Below are 21080 nucleotides of genomic sequence, written 5' to 3' on the forward strand. Positions count from 1 at the left end.
TTTAGTAGTTTTCCATGTCTGCAATGCTAAAGCAGTATTTCCAACAGAAATATAATGAGCCAAAAAATAATTTTCATATTTCCAGTAATCACTGAAAAGTAAAAAAGAAATAATTTTATAACATAGTTTACTTAACCAAATATGTCTAAATATTATCATTCTATAAAATATATACAATATTAATATTTTTATCCTGTCTTTAAAATCTGATATACATTTCATACCTTGAGCAAATCTGAAATATAGATAAATTTCTATAGAGATATTTGATCTATACTTATATTTCATATTTACAATTTCAAAAATAGACTCATATGCCCAGGTTATTCCTGACATACTTAAAAGTTTTCCAATAACCATACTGAGGATTAGTTTTAAGTTTTAATTAATTCAGATAAAACAAAAAGAGTCATTCTTAGTTACATTAAGCACATTTCAAATGTTAAAACATAAGTGCCATATAGGACTATATGTCTCTCTTTTAAAATAATACGAGAATAGATGTATCAAATTTTACATTCAAATTTTCTCCATAAAATTTTTTTTCATGGGTGGTAGAAACTCACAACAAATAACTACTCTAATGATTTACTGTATGTTTAAACTTAACATATAATGAGCAGTCTCTCTGTTTCTTTCACATTATGAGCCGCCCCCAGTGAGACATAGTTATAGCAGATGCTGCTGTAGGATGCTCACAGGCCGCTGTGCTGATGAGATGATGTCCACTCCTAAGGAAAGTGCCAGTTCACGGAGATGCTCGACATGTGCCTGCTTCTCCTGACAACGAACAAGGTGGCTCTGGCCCTCATGAGCATCACCCAGTTCCTTCAGCTGAAACTCCAGTTCTCTGGATTTGGTGAGACGTCCCAGCTGGAATTTAGGGCATTGACAATTAACCTGGGTTTCATATGAAGACAGTTTTTTAACACCTACTTTCTGTAATGTACTTTACTAGTTGGTCAAATTGCTGTCAAGCTAATCTGTAATTATTAATATTATCGCTGAATACATGTAGAACTATAAATCCAGCAGAGTAACATTGTCAGTTCTAGGAAGGAAGGAAATACTCTTTTCAGTTTTAGCCTAAAACCTTAGCAAAGATCAAGGTAAATTGTGATTTGAACAAACTCAGAGGTTATTTTAAAGGGATATCAATTTACCTCTAATTCTGTGCTAATAGAAGCTAAAAACTCCAGAGTCTTTGTTGAAAGAGCAACCAACAAATAATATTCACTGAAAATCCCATAATGTCAGGTTCTTGAGATTTCTGCCCTCAACGAACTTAGACTTGAGTTGAAAAACAAAATACTTCAATGAAGAAGCAATTAAGAGTTGAGATGCCAAACATGCCAAATGTGTTGAATAAACCGTGAGACCTTTAGGAATTTAGAAGAGAGAGAACCACTCCAAATAAGGTAGAATTCTGGGAAATAAGTACAAGATTTACTTGACAGGGAGGAGAAACATCTGCCAAGTAATGGCAACCTGAGAGTCAAGGCGTGGAGTAGAAGTATGTGCACCAACCTTAAGGGACTAAGAAGAGCTCAGTTTGGCAGGAATTAAGGGAAGTAGGGGTATAGTGAGTGATAAATTAGGGGCCAGATTACATAAGCTTCTAATATCAGGTCAAGCAATTTGGCTTTGATTTATCACCTGATAATTAATTTTTATTTTCATAGTGTAAACCCCAGGATCTTGCAGAACCCATGGTGAGTCTTACCTCCTCCTTGACCAGATGGAACTGGACTAATTTGTATAGGACATTCTCGTAATCCTGGACTCTCTCTGTCTGTTTCTGGTGAAGGTGAATAAGGTCCTTGAGTTGTTGAGCCTTCTCTTTCACAGGAGCCCCTTTCCTGCTTAGCTCTTCTGACTCTTCCATAATGTACTGTACCTCATAATGCAGTTGCTAAAAAAATGAAAACATATAAGAAATCTAGCCTTCAGAGAGTTTTTACTTTACAAGTGACAATCTAAATCATGCATCATTCTCTCATTTGTTAACAAATGCTTATTTGGAGCCTTTCCCCAAATCCAGGCACTGTGCCTGATTTCAGACATTTCTGACCAATACAAAAAGCAGTGTTTGAAATCTAGATGGTGAAATGGGAAGTCTTGTATTTCTATGGCACACTAAATATTCTAGTCACTTGCTAAGTAAGTGTATTTGAGATATTAATGAAACCCATGATCATCTCTGATATTTACTATCAACTAGAATCAGATGGCATGGTAAGAGCACCAAGAGAAGACAAGTGTAAAAATATATCGGGGAATGACTTGCACTCTCTGATAAAAGAATGATCAGAATGAACAACCAGCTGAGCAGCACAGTAAGATATACTGCTTCAAAGCAGTCATCCCATAACCCACTAATGGCCACCACTTGCAGAGAGGGATAAAATGCCTTTCCTTTTACCTAGCACTGCTCAGATGTCCCTTATAGAAATCTAGATTCTGGAAAATAATTTGCAAAGGGTAGACAACTTAATGGGGACATTGCCATAATTTTAGGAGTGGATCTTGTATCAAAGGTCAAAGTAATTATTATGGTTGTATCTGGATGTCCCCCCAAAGCCTCATGCGGTCATAGATGGGGAGTTTCGAAGGTGGCTGGATTAGGGTGTGTGACTATGAATTAAGAGTGTGATACTGGAATTAGGGATGTGGACAATGGAAGCCCACTCTGGGTATGAGTGGCTCCAATCAATAGGCTTGTAGCCTGGATATATAAAGAGATAGAAAGAAGGTGGGCTTGCTGCTGCTGCTGCTGCTTGCTACTGCCATCCTCTGTCTGCCATGTCATGAACTATTTCTCTTCTGCAATACCCCTCTGCCACACTGACTCGCCCTGGAGCAAGCCAACTATGGAGTGAAACAGCTGCAAACTGTGAGCTGAAATAAACCTTTCCACCTTTAATTCTATGTACAGAGTATTTTGTCTTGGCAACCAGAAAAGTAACAAATATAGTAACAGAAATGATTTAGGTTGAGAACAGAAATGATTTAGATTGAGATAATTTTCAAAAGACTGACTTAAATAGGGCCTTCAAGGTCAAATCAAGTACGTGGGCATCAAAAACATGCACTTCACTGTGACAGAGCTAAATAAACTTGGCAACGTTTATTTATTTATTTATTTATTTTGTTCCTGATTTAGAGGAGCTTACATATGTATCCAGAAACATGTTCCCAAATGAAATGCAAATAAGCATTGTAGACAGGGTATATCAAAGAATGTAGCATAGGCTAGTCATGTTTTCTGAGAGTTTTGATGAGTTTGCTGTGGGTTACAAATGCGTGCATGCATAGTCAGGGTGATGGTTATATTTTTACCTAAGTTTTATTCTAAGGAACCTACGTTTAGATATTTTTTAAAGGAATCTTCAGTCAGCTGATTCTGGGATTTTTTTTAAAAAAACAACATTTATGAAGTAGTGACAGAAACACAGGTGTCTTAATTTTTTTATTGTTGTTGGTGTGGTACAGGGGATCAAACTCAGGACCTTGCACTTACTGGACAGGCGCAGCGCCATTGAGCTAAATCCCCAGCTCAGCTCACAGGTGTCTTAATTTAACAGCAAACCCCCTAGAACCCAGGCCTGAGGACAATGAGATTGGTGACCTGTTTCAGAGATTGCCACAGCAGGGGTGGTAAATGTGTTAGGTGGTCTGGGGCCAGGGACATGACTCCTGGTTTTACCTCTCATATGCTGAGGCTTTTCTCAGAGGGGTTAGAGAGAGTACAAGAGTACAGCAAAATTCCTGGTTTGGGCGTGGGGCCTACAGTGCTAGTGGAAAGGACAGTAATGTCACAGTATGATTTCAGAGACCATGGGCATCTGAGTCTCTAAGTGAGATGGTGCCCACCCTTGTTCTGTTCTCATTCAAAACATTCCCTAATAATCAGAGTGAAGACATATGCTAAAGACATTACTAATTTAATAACATGGACTAATCTTAGATTAAAAATAAATGCAGGACATTTGTGGCCCAAATGTTTGTGTATTATCAAATACCAATGCAAACAAGAAAGGAGTAAGAAAAATGTCTTTACAGTTGATTTTTTAGACAAGCAATGGTTTTGTTGAAAAAAAAAAAAAGAAATTCACCAGGCTGTAAAATTAATTAGATAAACTTCAATGGAACAGTTTTTAAATTTTTCCAAAAATTAATTCAAATCTATCAATGTTTTCACCTGGATCTGTGGCTTCATTTCATTCCATTTTCCCTGCAAATCTGAAATGGTCTGGCGGCTCCCTCCAAGGTCAAGTGCAGAAACAGGCATAAGTACTTCCTGAAGAAGCTTTAAGCTGTGAGTAGTCTGAAACAAACATTGGACACTCGTGTGGACGTTTCCTTTGGCCCCTCCAGCAAATGAGCAATGGTCATTCTAGCAATGACATGATGTGCTGTCAAACTTCCCTCTGAGCTCTGGTGTAAACCACCAAGCACCCTTGTTTTCCATTGCCCTTTTTTGTTTTTCTTGTGGTAAAATATCATAACAAAATTCACCACTGTTACCATTTTGAGTGCACAAGTCAGTGGTGCTAACGCATTCACATTGCTGTGCAACCATCACCATCATTGATCTCCAGACTCTTTTCCTCAACCCAAACAGAAACTGCATCCATGCACAATTCCTGCTGCCTGCCTCCCTCTCTGCAGCCCCTGGTAACTTCTGTTCCACTTTCTTTCTCTATGACTTTGGCTACAGGCAAGCTCAAATAAGTGAAATCACACAACATTTATCCTTTGGTGCCTGGTTTGTTTCACTCATCTTATTCTTTTCCAGTTTCTATCATGCTGTAGCTTGTATCAAAATTGCATTTCTTTTTAAAGCTCAGTAACACTGCACACTCCCTCACCTTCTTCAGCTGCTCTTTGAATGCTCCCCACTGCTGCTTCATGGGCTTGCGTGCGGTGGCTTCCAGCTGGCGTGCAATCCGAAGGCGGCTGAGTTCTGCCTGTCCAGCCTTCTGCTTTTCCATGGTGTTCTCCATAATGTGAGCTTCATTGTTCCCATTTGCTATCTCATTCTCTTTCACCTGTTAAATTGATAATCCATGTAATGGTTTTTCTTTCACAAGAGATACAAAAGCAGTGCTTGAGTTCTCACCTGTGTCTTGTTATTTTCTAGGGTTTGAAGGGCAATTTCATGAGCACTAGGATTGAAAAATTTTGAAGTCAAGATTTTTTTGTGCATAAATTTAAAGTATACTCTACCTTTTATTTTAACAAACTTTAGAATATGCCAAAATCTCAGCATCCAGGAAAAGGAGGAAACTGATTGTTCAGGACCTCTGTTCTTTCCTTTAAACTAACCCATTGTGTATTCCCTATGTTTCCCTAAAAATAAGCCCTAGCAGGAAAATAATCAGCCTTGAGAACTAGGGATCCAAAATGTTGAGTCCAATCAGCCTCTCCTTGCCTTGCCTGCCTTACAGAGTAGCCATTGAACAAGAAAATAGTTATGACTGAGAAGCCAAGAACAGGCTGACTAGCGCTGCCATTTTTGACCTGATGTTCTCAAGGCCGAGCTGATGATTTTCCAGCTAGGGCTTATTTTGAGGGAAAGAAGAATTACAATTATTTTGAATTTCCCTCAAACTCCTCCATTTCGTGAGAAATGAGTGGTATCTATTTACATTCATGACTCTATCATGCTATAGAAGCATAGGTTCTAAATTCCAAGGCTTCTCAACTTACTTATGTTCTGGATGACTGATTTGGAATCTTTTGAATGATGGTTTTATCAAGAAGAAATTCAATTAGAGACAAAAGGATAATAAGGGTAAAGAGTAAGACAAAGTGCTTATAAGTGGAAAATTTATTTTGCACATAAAGGACATTTTTACTTTGATGGTTAGTCTTTCTCAATAAATTCTCAAATTTCTAATACATTTCTGTACTCAAAATGACAGTGATGGGTGGTGTCATAAATATTTAACAGTTTTTTAGACATTGGCCACTTTATTTTTAAACAGTTTAAAATATTAATATTTCACTTTCATATTTTCATATTCAGCATTAAAAAGTTATAATTAATTACAAAAAACTGCAGTTTTTACATGAGACCTACCCTATGAATTTGGGGACCTAGTAACAAAATGATATGATCTGTAATTGTGTTTAAACCTTAACCTGTAATTAAGATTTAACCAGTTATGAAATACTAGACACAGCTGAACAATTCTAAATTATATTTTTATATATGCTATAAAGTTAGGGCATCTTTCACATACTATCAAGCTATTAAAATATATTATTTAATTCTGAAATTGTGCCATGTGAATGACAACTACAATCAGAAGAGCATAGAGAGCCACAGTAGAGTTTCTTGATGTCTAGCTCCACAGCAGGATCTAGGACAAGTGATTTTGTGTTTGGCAGACTTAATAATTTGGCCACTCAGAAAGATTAAATAATTTGCCTACAGTCTAGTTAGTAAAAACAGTGCTCACTTTACTTCTATGTAGGGCATGGAAATTTTTGTCATAATCCAGTGTAAATAAATCACTAAAAATCCATTTTCCATCTATATTCATGCAGAGTGACTGGCTGCTAATGGCTTCCTGATACCTTAGTAACATGTGGGCTGGTCCTGGACAGCATTCTTGGTATTCACGACTACAATAAATTGGCGCTTTTATCTATTAGAATTGTCTAAAACAATTTCTCTGATCTTCATGATTTTTGAATGAACCAAAAGTTTTCTCAATTTCAAGCATGAAAATATCAGCCATGGCAACAAAACCGGAGCAGAACCCTCCCTGATGCAGGCCAGCTGGGCTTCTTCCTTCTCACAAACCAACCAGTTACCATATTTCATCTGTAGTATTTGTCTGAATGTCTAATGATCCCACAGATATGGAAAGGAAAAAAATGTTTAACTTTACTGCCAATTTCATATCTCAAAATGTCATGAAATCAGTAAAATTAACTATTGTGTGAATTTTAATTTTTATCAATAAAAGGAAACTTATTTATCCTGACAATGGTGAAGACTTTGAGATAAAGTGACCATGTTGATGGCATCAAGATAAAAGCCTACCAAGATGTCATGGCAAAATACACACTATTTCTGAGAACTCTGAATGAGAATTTGAGTATTGTAAAAACTCAAATTTATTCAGACATAATACAAAGCATGACTTGGACTCGGTTCCTGTTGCAGATCTTTTTGTTTTTACTGTATCAAAATGCCACATCATCTTTATTAAATTCCTCATAAAACAGAAAAACACAAAGAAGAAATAAAAAGCCACCCTGTGTCACCCAGAGACAAGTGCTGATGAACATTTTGATTGTTTAATCTTCTGGTTGTGTAGTTACACATGCCAAAATTCAGACCTTCTTTCCTGGGATTCTGCAGTTGGGTAATGTGTTTTTCATTCAGTGATACTGCTTTTTAAAATTGTATATTAATTATTAACTAAAATACATACTAACTTACATCATTATATTTCACATCTGCACAGTTCATCTAACTACATATTATTTTTTTATTCATTAAGTTCGTTGGTACATTTTAGGTATACATTATGATCACATTCATCATTGGGGATTTGTACCTGTACATGACATATCTTGGTTCTTGTTTTTCCCCATTCCCCTGGCCTCCCTTCCACCCCCCTACCCCTCCCTATTTCCTGTTGCAGATCTTTAACAATGAAACTCAACTACAATCTTAAACATTCTAAATAAGTAATAAAGGACTTCTGTGTCTGGTAGGAAGGTTGAATGGTGATCTTGTTTAGAACAACTAGCAAACCTGGTTGTGATCCAGAAAGCACTGATCCGAAGGAAGCGTACAGCGGCTCTGCCAACCAAAGGTAGCAAGGCTGAGACTCCAAAGGGGAGAGCCAGAGCATGGTGAGCTCGTTTATTTATTCCCATCTTCTCCCCAAGGGCAGTTTCCAATTCTGTGTACGAACAGGAAGCTAATGATCAAGGCTTTCCTGCAAGTAGCAATCACCAGAGCTTTTGGCAGAGAGTAGGAGGACTTTGAGCATGCAGGTGACCTTCTATTAAGGACCTTGATAAAATCCTGGAGCCATACAAGAACGTGGACTTAAAAACCTAAGCAAAAATCCCCTGGAAAGCAGACTGGACTTTTTCAGCACTCTTCCAAGACAAAGACTGGAGTTGAGACCCACCAGGGTTCCTGAGAGACCTGAGATAAGCACTGAGCCCTTGGTGGGAAACTCTGAGAGCCCAAGGTGAATAGCAGGGGAGCCTTGTAGGGTGGCATTGCAGACTCCCTTCTGGTTGGCTTAAGTGACCTCCCACCAATGTCCACCTAGGGAAAGAAGGGTGACCCATTTTGGAAAGAGATAGTAGCACCTGAAGCGTCTCCAGTGTTTATACACCATGTGTGGACTTGACACATTTTACAAGCCCTGTCAAAACACAGGACTACATGACCAGAGACTGGGAGAAAAAGTAGACAATAGAAACAACTCCAAGTGTAGATAGTGGAGTTAGTTTATACACACTCAAAGCCCCTAGGATAAATATGATTCAAGGAAATATAGAACAGATACAGAAAGAGGGCACAAGAAAAAGAATTTCATCAACAATTAAATATAATTTTTTAAAGAGCAAACTGGAAGTTTTAGAACTGAAAAAAATATTTTCTGAAATCAATTTAGCAAAAGGATAGGCAAAATACAGTTTACAAATATTTGAGTTCTTTTATAAGTGTAATTTAGAAGAAAATACATTGAACCAAGTAAATATGTAAAAGATACATGGTTAGATGTTCTAAACATACCAAACAAAAAATAACTAGATTTTCTATAAAGCACCTATAAAAAATAGGAATATAGGCTAATTGCTTAGCAAATTTTGGGGCGCTTAAGGGTAGTGTTAGATACATTAGAAGCACTGAATGCATATTCAGTTTCTATGTAGGTTTAGCAATAATCATGTTAAAACAAGGAAAATAAAAAGATGAGTATAGCTCAGAGTAATTAAGGATTGTTAAAACCTAATTTCCTCTAAATAAATCCAGGCTCTACAAAGAGATTAATCACATTCCAAGGTGCCAAGAAAATTGTGTCAGTTTCTGAAAATCTACAGAAACTAGAAGGTCCGGATAAATATGAAAAGGAAAATGTCCTGATTTTCAAAAAGGAAGAAAGGATGGCTTACACAAGTGAGAGATGTATAAATTTCACACTGACAACCAGTGCAATAAATCGTCATTTCAAGTACTTTGTGAGCATTTTGAAAAGAATGCCTTGATCACTAGAAGTCAGCCTGATGTGTGTCAAATAATATTTCTGTAGTTCATAGGACCTCAGCTATATAGGCCTTATTTTTGAGTAGCTTATTTAAAGAATTTTCCCAGTATAGGCTTAAGAAAATTATTATGAACTCATGGTTTAATTAAAGTACTATTGGGAGCATTCATGATTGTTTAAAAAACTGGTTAGTCAACAGATTACTTCATAAATTGGGACATCAATCTGCTTTTTAGGCATTTTTATTAAAGAATTAATTACAGCCATAGAGGCTTACTTGTCAAATCTACAGAAATAAAACCAGGAGAAATAGCTAATATAGTAAATAGGTCTAAATTAGTTTAACAAGATGGAAGTGTGGGTAAAGACCAAATGAAATCAAGTAAGAAGAAATATACAGGCTCACATTTGTATGAAAAAGATAAATGGCTGGCATAAATATATTTATGGCTTGGCTGAAGCTGCAACAAAAAGGTTATGTGAGTTTTACTTAGCTACAAACTTAATATAAAAATAGCAAAATGAAATTATTGCTAAACATGTTAGCATTGTCTTAGGTCTAATTAGTAAACAATAATGTCACTATGCTGCAGATGTACTTGGCTTTCAGGTTGCATTTTATAATTTATCTTTAACAAATGGTAGACACAATGGTGGGAAGGAGGAGAAGGATGGAGAGACAAATTAAGCTGCCTCACAAATAACAGAAAGATTTGTATGTGTTTAGCTGTAGAAAAGATTCATATTAGACATAGCAATTGCTTTCAATGTTGGAAGGAATTTCACATGTCAGAGAAATTAAATATGAATACCTTTCGGTACTTGTGTAATAAGGGTTAGAAGAGATAGGAAGAGATATTTATTTAAAAATTTTAAATGTATTTAAATAAATAAGATTGATTTAAACTTTTAAAAAATAAAGTGTCTAGCACCTGACACTTCCTAACAATGAAATAAGCAATTTCATTACGATGATACCTGAGGCAATTAAAACAAGTGGATTAACTGTCTTTAAGAACTCTAGGGAAAACTTCATTTGCATCAGAGGTGGATGTAAGAATCCTAGCAGATTTCATAGGTATACAATTACAACTACCAAGTTTAGAGTACATTTATAAATGCAATGGAGGATCACTGTAGAAAGATCTGCTAAAGATCTGAAGAAGATTCAAAAGAATTTTGAAATTCTTCAAAGCAAAGATTCATCCCAAAAGTTGTTTTAACCACTGACAATTTTGTAAGGACCTTGTTGTGTGTTTTCAACATAACTGAGAACTTTGGGGTAGACTTAGGACTCTGTCATAATAAAAACATTGCATTTGAATTATACTCACTCTTTCTTCTTAATAGTTAAATAGCCTTTTTGCTATGAATTAGCAAGGGCTTTATGACCAAGTAAGCATTCAAATGTTGGCTTCAGGACTGGTCTAGGTTGAATGAAGCTAAAAGGATCTATGGAAAACAGCACTGCTTAATTAACAGACATTGAACTTTTGAATTTATGATTTTTGACTTTGATAAGTAATTCTTGCAGAAAGTGTGACTTTCAATGTTCTCACCATTTTTATTAAATTAAGGAACTCAAGCCCCAGTTCTTGGGCTAAAAAAGTCTTCTTTAAAAATATCTGCCACTGCTTCTCAGCTGAGCCAGTCCAATACATGGCTTTCGCATCAACCTCTTCTTTCCGAGGGATTTCAGTTTGGTAAAATTTCTTCAGGCTCTGAAACTGCTCCTCTACCTAAAAAAAGGAGATAGTAAATAAAAGTTACAAACATGTAAAAACATTTTTAAGGGAAAGGAACACTAGATTCTAGTAAAGGCATATATAAACAATTAGTGAATTCTTTAAATAATTATGGAATATTGTCACTTTACTGAGAAGACGTGGGGGTCTATTCAGATGGTTGACAGACAGGACTACCACTGGTTAGTAAACTGAGCTGACAAGATTATTATCCTGAAGAACTATTTATTGTAGCCACTGTCATATTTACATATTACATATTGTACATGTTTTTCAATTTGCAAGAATAGGTGGCTTTGTTTGAAGCTGAGTTTTATAAGTTAGAACAAAAACACATGTAGAAAATCAAAGAGTACAGATCAGAAAGAAATGTAGGTCAGTGAAAGATCATCAGTAATCAGTAGGTCACAATTTATTTCTAGTCCATGATAAACCAAGATAAAAGTGTGTAAATAATTACTAGTTTTCTATTTAAGTATTAATATTAAACAACCTCCATGAGCTAATCTTAAAGATATATTATTTGCCTCTATTAAATTATCTTTTCTCATACGTTAGCCAATGTTAGGAGTACTAGATTTTCAAAATTACTCTCCTGGAGCAGAGTTCATATAAAATCAAATGTGTAACAAGTGATTGGGTGATGCAGAAATAGTAGAAATTATTTGACATAGATTTTATGCATTTTGAATAATAATTAATGTCTAATAAGATAACTCAAAGAGCTCATAATTCCTTGATCAATTGATACAGAGTAAGAAATTTCAGGCAATAGTCACTATATTTTAAAGGTTTTAACATTCTTTTTTTAAAAAATATTATTTTATTGGTACATTTTAGGTATACAATATAATGACATTCATCATTGGAAATGTGCACCTTTACATAATCTCTCTTGGTTCTTATTTTTCACCCTTGCCCAGCCCTCCCTTCAACCCCTCCATCCCTCCCTATTTACAAAGACTTTGTTTCCATTTTTCCATTTTCTCATATTAATTCCATTCCCTTCTTTCCTTTCCCCTACCCCTCCCATTTCCCCTTCCCCTTTGCCCCTTTTCTTCCTGTTTCACATTATCTATTATACCTTTTAATCCTTATTTCCACTTTCAGTTTCTCACACTAGAGAAACTATTCATTATTTACACATGTCCTGTTTATTTCACTTAAAGGGTATTGTTTCAATGTACATCCATTTAGCTATAAATGTCTCTAATTTCTCATTTTTTATGGATGAGTAGTACTCCATTTTATAAAAAAAGGTTTTAACATTCTTAATTTGAATGAACTTAATAAGACTGCCTTCACATAGCTCTCAGAAATAGTGCTCTCTTTATTTCCATATTCCACTTATTTGTGTCTCTGCTTTGATGATGATTGTGGCCTCAGCTCTGTTCTCTTCTATTTAGTCTTCATGAACTAGTTAAAATGCTACTAATATTCCCTAGTAAAAATGAATCATTTATTTCCCTGGGTACTGAAAGATAGCTCAAGGAGTGAATTATTACAACATAAAGACAAGTCTACACACAATGTTAGGGGCACATGAGGGAGAGATGGCCACCCCCTTTTTATAGAATAAACAGGGAATATCTTCCATTGGGAGTGACATTTGACCTGTTTTGAAGAATCACCCAATATGTGAGGGAGTAGAGTTGAGTCCCAGGCAGAAGGAATAACGTTTGTGAAAACCAACTGTGAAAACACTGGCTCTTTCAGAGGACAATAAATGATCTTGGGTTGAGTGAAGTTCTGTTTGTCCAAGCTGAGCGGTGAGAAAGAGGTAGAGGGATAATAGTGCTGAGATACAGCTGACCAGCAAGTTTCACCTTGCTTTCTACTGTACCCAACATGATGGTGACACATTTCCATTACTCATTTTCATTAGCCAATCAGTGCTTCAGTAGGAAGCTGTACACTGCAGGCTGGGGTATCAATATGACCAAACGTTAGTTTTGTGCAATACTCCAAACAGAAACTTTAATACATGCTCTTTTTCCAGCTATTCATAAAAGCCTCCTTCAATCTACATGAGAATGATGTCCTTATAGGAATTCCTTTGAATCTGTAGTTGTTTTTTGGTATTTGGTGGGGAGGGGGATGTAGTACCAGAGATCAAACTCAGGACTTTTCGCTTTCCAGGCAGGTGCAGTGCCACTGAGCTAAATCCCCAGCCCTGTAGTTGTTTATTTTTTAAGTGAATCAATGATAAACCCTAATATTTTATCCATCTTGGTAAAAAGTTATTGGCAACTTGCTTCACTAATTACATGTGTTGAATTACCTGCATTTCAGTAAGTACTATGATCACATTTGCTTTAGGATGATATTTTTCCCCAGAAAATAAAGGAGAGAGTGAAGGGAAGAAATACAGCAGCCAGAGTGAACAGGTAGAAGGTGACTTCCTTATGCCATGAGGGAGGATGAGGACTTCAACTGAGAAACCACTGGTCCAGATGGAGGGGAATGGGAGTTCAGAAATCTGAGGTTGTCTCCAGGGACAAATACAGGACAGTATGGCTTTTGAAACAGGAAAAATGGAATGGTGATTAAACTTCAGTTTTGATGTTTCCCAGCTGCTTGATATTGCATACGTAAGTTCTGAGAGCCTGTTTTCCTTCATTTGTAAAATAAGGAGAACAGCAATGAAAATATAGAAATGTAAGGATTAAATAAAACCAGGAATAGAAAGCACAAGGTATGATGTAAAATAAGTGCTTACTGAGGGAATGATTGGAAAAGACTGCACTTCTACATGACTGAGAGAATGGTGGAGTTATTGACCCAGTGCCCAAATGCAGAAGGAAAACAATATTTGAGCAAAAGCTGATGGTAGTGTTTCACTGAATTTGAAGAGCCTAAAGGATTTACAGGTAATTGAAATCCTTAGTCTGGAGCTCAGAAGAGTTGGAAATGAGGAACTACTTTTGAGTTACTGGAGAATTAAAACCACAGAGAAGACGTTATTTTTCTAGAGAAAGTGAGTACCATGTACAAAAGAGAGGATAAACCATGACCCGCATGTGTCAAGAACTAAAAAGAGAAATGTATTAAGAGAAGGCACAGATAAATAGAATGATTCCACTTACATGAAATATCCCAAAAAAAGGCAAATCTAGCAAGAAAGTAGAATGGTGCTTGCCTGAGTTTGAGGGTGTGACCACCCACGTTCTTTGGAGGGTTTGGGATGCATTGAATCTAGAGTTCTGTGCTGGTTGTGCAACTCTATAAATATACCAAATATCAAAAAATAGTGAATTTTATGCTATATGAATTATACCTCAATAAATGTGTTTTGTAAGGAGGTGAGAGTGTGTATGTAACTGGATTAAATAAATGCTCCAGACAGCTCAAGCAGGATGGAGACTGAAAGTGCACCAAGCTGATGAGAACATTTTCAATGACGGAAGAGATGGCAAATGGCGGGGCTGAAAGGGGAGCAAACTGAATTGCAAGGGAAGGAAGACTGTGGAGGATGAGCAAGTAGCGGCAAGACCGTCATCTTCCTATTCCACATATTTATATGCAAAGGAAGGCAAAGTGATAAGGAGACAGCCTTGGCAAGAGCGAGACTGTTTAGATGTAACTATAGAACAAGGGAGAAAGAAGCAAAGGAAAGGGCAAATTAAAAAATGAGAAGATGTTTAAGGGATTCCAAGGGAAATAGGAGCATACAGTAGTGACTGATTCCTGATTAGACCTGGACATGAGCAGGGATGTCCTTTATGTGAGCCAAGGGAAGTGTGAAATAGGAAGTCAAGACAGTGAGGTTCATTGGCCTCATTTTTTAGGGTGTATGAGGTAAGACATCAGCTGAGACTCAGGAATGGAAATGGGTAACATGCTTGAAAATCACTACCAAACGGAAGCCAACTAGGGAGCATATGGGGAACCCAGCTGAGGCAGAAACCCATAAATTTGTGACAGTGCCAATCAGCACAATCATATGATTTGCCATAGGAGCATCTGGAAGATTGGAAAGGGAAGCTGAGCAAACAGAGTGTTGGACTGAACTAGTGTTGGGAGTTGGCAGAGTTAGTCCTGGTGGAAGTCAGGGAATTGAGGGGACGGGTGGTGGAATGGCAATGAGTAACCATGAGCTGGTGAGGGAACAGAGAAAGGCAGGGGGGTAGGGGAGGAACAGACTGGTAGCACTGTCAGGACTAGAAGGAAGAATACCTCTGCCAGGTAGGAAAAGAGACTTCATGAAAGCAGGAAAGCTGAAGGACCTAGGGTCTTCTGAGAAAGCGTTGCTTACAAAGCTGAGGCTCCATCCCTAGAGAGGCTCCTGGTCCGAACAGCCAGAGTGAGCCATGGAAGTGGATGCTTAACGTGAAGCCAAGTAGGTACGTTTTTGGCAATGAAGATGCAGAAAGCAAGCATTTATAATAGTTGCTCTACCATTTCATGTTCTGAATAAAAATGTTCATCATCAGGATGATCCTATCAGTCATAATACCTCTGAAAATCATGAGAGTTTACGGTCACAAACTAAAAGGAAGTCAAAGATGACAAACAGTTCAGGAAAGATGTGGAAAAAGACAACACGGGTATCTGAGATTTCCAGGGACTGCACAGGGGCTTCCTCCAAAGTGGTAAGAATTCAGATTGGACAGAGGAGACTCATGCAGGCAGGAGCGTAGTGGTGGGAAGTGAGGGTGATGGTCTTAGGAAGGTGGAGGTAAGAAAATAGAAACTGAGCCCCTACCTGACTTTGGAAGGGATGCCCCTCAAGTAGACCTTGCTGGTTCCCACTAAATCAGCACCTGTCTGAATTCACATGGGGTGCAGTGCAACCATGTTAAATGAGGCTTTTCTACTACTGACACCATCTTCAAGAAACTAACCTTGGAGAAGTGAAATCATAGTGTACTAGGGGGAAATATAGAGATTATCTAATATAATCATGTCAAAATAAAGCCTCAGAAGAATCTCAGAGAGGTAACTTGTTAAAAACTGTCAGGCAAAACAGATGAGAGACTGAACCAATAGCCTATATCTTCAAGTTTACATGGTTTAAATCAGTGATGGCAAACCTTTTAGAGATTTAAATGATATAAACAGCCCACTGTGGTATGCATGCCATGGGGTCGCCACCGTGGGTTTAAATGAACCACATTAATTCCTTAGTGGTCAAAGAAATCCATGATTTAGAAGATGATTCTTTTCCAAATAATCTGGTCTACATTTAGGATATTGTAAATATGTGTAGGATTCAATAAACAGCATTGAAATACTTCTATTGCATACATCTACATGTATATATTTAAATTATTTTTTGGTGAAACAGCTTCCTCTTTGAGCATTTGGTGCCTTGAAGAATGAAGGGTCTAAAGAAAATGTGTGTACTGGGTAGAGGATGTGGAACTACGCACCAAGGGAGAGCTTATATCCCCACAGGAGACACAAAGATGGGCAGAAGCCACCTTGTTGATGCAGGTCAGTATGCATACCATACCTCCTCTGCTGACTTTAGAAATGCCACATAAGTTTGCAGGACTTGTGACCTGGAACTGATGCTTTGGCCAAGTATGTTTAATTCTTCCTCTAGCCATTTAGCTTTAAAAGAAAGTGATGCCACGTCATCAGGTTCAAATTCATTTTTCTCTGTCATTATTTTTGTAGCTGTCTCTAATGCATGTGATGTCGCCTAGGAAAGGAAAGCACAAGAGGTCAGAAGCTGACAGGGGAATCATGAACATTCACATTTCATTACCTTCCAGCACAACCATCTACTACAATTATTAATTGAACTTGTACTGAGAATTTCCTCCATAAAATAAAGGCACAACTTTCTAAATTCCCAAAAAGTAAAAAAGATACTTTAAAATAGAAACCATCTGAAGTCACTGTTTGAAACGGCTCTATCAGCTACACATCCTATTTAGGCCATTTTATTTTCTGTGTCACAAATAAAAGAATAGTTGGTACAGGAATTTCTAAAACAAAAATGGAAAGAATATTTTAAATACTCATGTGAAAATTGTTGTAAAAATTTTAACAATAGGTGAAGGAAATTCTTAAACTAAACTTGTCATAGAAGAGATAGCAAATTTACAAAACTTGCTCATTTTTAGTTTATTAAAAATCAAATATCAATTAAGCAATCTTCCTTAAATCTCTATTGAGAAGAATTTTTTTTTTTTTTTGGTACTGGGGATTGAACTCGGGACCTTGCGGTTACAAGGCAGATGGCAGAACCACTGAGCTAAATCCCTAGCCCTTGAGCAGAATTTTTAAACATGGGTAGGGAGTATGTTACATCTTAAGCCTAACCAATCGAAAGAATCGATAGACTTGACCTGCTTAGGGTTGCTCCCCTATGTTGTCTTGATGCAATTTCTGGCCCATAGACTCTAGTCATTAATTAAATGGATGAGAGGGTATTGTAGGCATTACATAGAGATAGTCATCTGCTGCATAGTGCATTGATTTTGATCAATGATGAATTGGGTGTACAGTGACTAGGTTTCCTTCAGGTTTTAACGGAGCAGAAAAACTCCTAGAGCCTAGTGGTGTTATAAGCAACATAAGGTCATGGTGCAGTGCATTATTTACATCTTTTGATAGTGGTATTAAAAAATCTACTGTACTGCCAATCATATAAAAGTATAGCACATACAATTATGTGTAATATATAATACTTATAATGAAAATAAATGGTTATATTACTGTTTTATGTTTACTATACTATATTTTTATCGGTATTTTTGAGTGCATTCTTCTACTTAATGCTAAAAAAATGTTTACTGTAAAACAGTGCACCTGATTTTGCTGGCAACACACACATACATCTCATATATAGCACATTTCTTGGTTGTATCAAAAGGTCATATTGAGCGTTTGACCTTCTTGGCTTTGTAGGAGGACAGTCTGTGATGTTCCCATAGTGACAAAATGATCTAACAGCACGTTTCTCAGAATGTGTCCCCACCATTGAGCAACATAAGATTGTATAATTGTCAGAGCAAGAGCCATGTAAAATTTCATGTGAGAACAAGTCAGGAATCAAGCAGATGAAAGAAAAAGGTTCACTCTTATTGTAGAAGGAGAGATTGCTTTCCTACTTGTGTTTAATATGCTTCCCAAGGACTCCGCTGAATGAAGCTAATTGTAATTTACAAGCCCTGCTTCCTGGTTGCACTCAGAGAAGAGGAGCAAGGGATTTCTTTCCTTGCAATCTCCTTTCTGCTTCTAAAAGTTTTAAAATAAAAATCAAACTGCATTCCTACACAAAGTTTATTTTAAGCCTTTTCAATAAAGAACAAAAAGGGCTCCATTTAAAAAAAAATCGTTGTGCCCGGGTTTCCAGTGGGGGTGTTGTCTCAGAAGGGGCTCCTCTGCTGAGAAGAGGCTAACTGCTTTTCCTGCCAACCTGGACCTGTACGAACCAGGGAGGAGAATGACTTTGCCACCACACCCTGAAGTGGCAGCGACTTCGGTGCAGGTGTGGCACAGGAATCACTGAATCCATGTCCCACGGGAAAAAGATAGGAGGGAGCTGGAGGAGGAGCCAGAGTGAGGATGGGCATTGATGTCTCTGCAGATTGAGTGTGAAGTAAGGTTGTGTCTTGCAACAATGCACGTTGCTTCTGGTAATTTTCTTCTGTGACTTAGCCTACAATCACAGATAACCTTAGGAGAAGTCAAATGAGTGTTTAATACCAGGCTGTAATGCTGACTTTCATGAGCTTAAATGTCCTCATAAATGCACATATAAATATAAATAACTTAGACACATATAACAGTATGCGTTTTTAAGTCGTTATTTGCTACATACTAATTGAGAATTGCAACCCTCAAGAGAGCTAGAATTAAGTTTTATAGTTGTGAAATATTTTAAAAGATCATATTTACAAAACCATGACCATAATGTTAATTCTTATTTTGTTTACCTTGGCTTGGATATCTAGTTCCAGATATTTATTCAGAATCTTCTCTGATTCAGAAAGGCTGGAACCAATATTCATTGCACTGGAAAGTACTGGACTGATTTTCTGAACTGACATTTCCACCTTCAAGAATAAAGAATATATGGCAGTTTTAATAATACATATCTGCACATATAGATGTATATATGTAAGAAAAATAAATGATTTACATATTCCCACTATGCTTCAAAAATATATCAATTTTAATCTGCAAATAATCTGAAATATTTCAGAATTTCAGACTTTAATAATGCTCCTCTTCATATGAGGTAACATTAGTGACCCATTTATAGAGGATATGTATTTAAAGATACAATATTTCTTTTATTAAAAGCAATGAGGGGCCGGGGGTTTAGCCCAATGGTTTACCGCCACCCGGCTTGCAAGCGCAAGGTCCAATCCTCGATCCTAGTTCAATCCCCAGTACCAAAAAAAAAAAAAAAGAAAGAAAGAAATGAGATACAAGCAATCATCTACATACTGTAAATTACCTCAAAGGATGATAATATACTTGCTAAGACATCAACAGAAATGAATTAATCTGTACACTGAATGGGACAGATTTATAGGCACATTTAGAAGTAGAGATCCAGAGCATAGGTACTGGCTCACAATATGGGCTGCTCTATTTAGGGCTGAGGGGCTCCGGGTGTAGCATCAAACCCTGTACATGTCATTTAATGGATCAACTTGGGAAACGGTGATTTGATCTTCAGTACCCACAGATCCATGAATAAAGTGACCCTTGAAAGGTTCTGCTCCAGTCATGTTACTTCTTTCATTCTTTTGCTCTATCCAGAGTCCATATCCCCCAAAGTTGAACTAGCTATAAATTGGTAGGAAGACAAGTAGCAAAGGCTGTTTGCATTCCTACTGTGTTTTCCACTACCAGCAAATTAGCTCAAACAAGGGAATGAGGCACCACCGCGGTCTCCAAATTTGGAATCTCCCTGGACCCAGTATCAGAAAAAAGCTCAAATTCCCAAGTTCTGGATCAATAACAGATAAGGAAGTAATTTAAATAGAGACATTGGTATTTAGTGTTCTCTCCTGTGAAGTCTACCAATTCTACTCAAGCATATACAGCATGTGCATCCATTGCATCTGGTGAAAACACCATTGAAGATGTGAGTCAGCCTCTGTAGCATCAGTGTCATTGGAATATTAACAGTTGTTTTTTGCTATGTATCTGAACTACTAATAAGTAGCTTTTTGTCTTGTCAAAATAAAGAGAATTTTCTCATGTATGCTTTTATGCAGAATGAATAAGTCTCTTGCACTGGTCTGCTTCAATAAAATATGATAATGACAACTTATTCCTGGAAAAACCTAAAACTATAATTTTTGGTAATATATCTGTCTGTAATCCTGGTGTCCCATGGTTCCAGGTTAATGGAAACTTGTACACAGTAGGAACATGCTCAGAATGGTGCAAATCAAGCTCCCCACCCCAGTGCATACGTGGTTCAGGTAGTAGAAGTGTGGAAGGTGAGGGCTCCCTTTGTATTTATATGTTCAGGCTTGAGGTGGCAGACTGGATTAGGTCTTGATGTGGGAGGCAGGGATAGTTAAGGAGCAATAATGAATTATGACTGCTTTGTCTTTGTCCAGCTGTAGGACCTAATGTGGAATGTAAGAGAAGCCTAAGGAGATGAGCCCCCATCCTGCCACCAAACTCACAAACTGTAGTCAAAATACCATCTACAACCACCGAACTGGAAGTTTATGTGTCATTTTATGAAACTACCTTCCTGAGGTAACCCTCCACCGAGGCTGTTAATTGCTGTTTCTTGAGAGCCAATTGCTTGTGCGCTGAACACTGCTCAGTGAGAAGATCCATGCGTCTCTGCATGCACCCCATCATCTCATGGATGCCGCTCACCCGAGAGCTACAGGGAACAACCAGCTGTTAGTTCATTCATCCCCGCCAGGGAAGCCCAGGAACAGGGAATGCTTGAAAGTAGATCCGATTTTCATGACAGTTATGAGTTGGTAAAAGTTATCCAGTTATCAGCTTTAGGGTCATAGAAATCAAGTAGTTATCATAGCAGAACCAAATTATCCTCCTTTGTTTTAACTCAGGCAGTCCTAAGGGAAAGGATGAGTTATGGGTTTTGCAGTGGGTCTAATCTTCTTTTCTATAAGTTTACTTTTAA

At 37.3% G+C, this 21080-nt stretch overlaps 1 protein-coding gene across 9 annotated transcripts in view; it reads right to left on the reverse strand.

The window, feature by feature from the left end:
* Ccdc141 (coiled-coil domain containing 141) overlaps window positions 1-21080 on the reverse strand; it is a 227633-nt gene that overhangs the window by 34135 nt on the left and 172418 nt on the right. For all 9 annotated transcript variants that reach the window (XM_087196555.1, XM_087196556.1, XM_087196560.1 and 6 more), the window contains 8 exons: window positions 20672-20813; window positions 18889-19008; window positions 16452-16643; window positions 10811-10990; window positions 4872-5051; window positions 4202-4327; window positions 1724-1912; window positions 700-873 (listed from right to left, as the gene is read on the reverse strand). In XM_087196555.1, coding sequence (XP_087052681.1) covers window positions 700-873; window positions 1724-1912; window positions 4202-4327; window positions 4872-5051; window positions 10811-10990; window positions 16452-16643; window positions 18889-19008; window positions 20672-20813 — 1303 coding nt within the window. The remainder of the gene's footprint in view (window positions 1-699; window positions 874-1723; window positions 1913-4201; window positions 4328-4871; window positions 5052-10810; window positions 10991-16451; window positions 16644-18888; window positions 19009-20671; window positions 20814-21080) is intronic.

Source organism: Heterocephalus glaber, unplaced genomic scaffold, assembly GCF_053883595.1.
Source record: "Heterocephalus glaber isolate CG9 unplaced genomic scaffold, H.glaber_assembly_v1.0 deba00000347, whole genome shotgun sequence".
Classification (NCBI taxonomy): Eukaryota; Metazoa; Chordata; class Mammalia; order Rodentia; family Bathyergidae; genus Heterocephalus; species Heterocephalus glaber.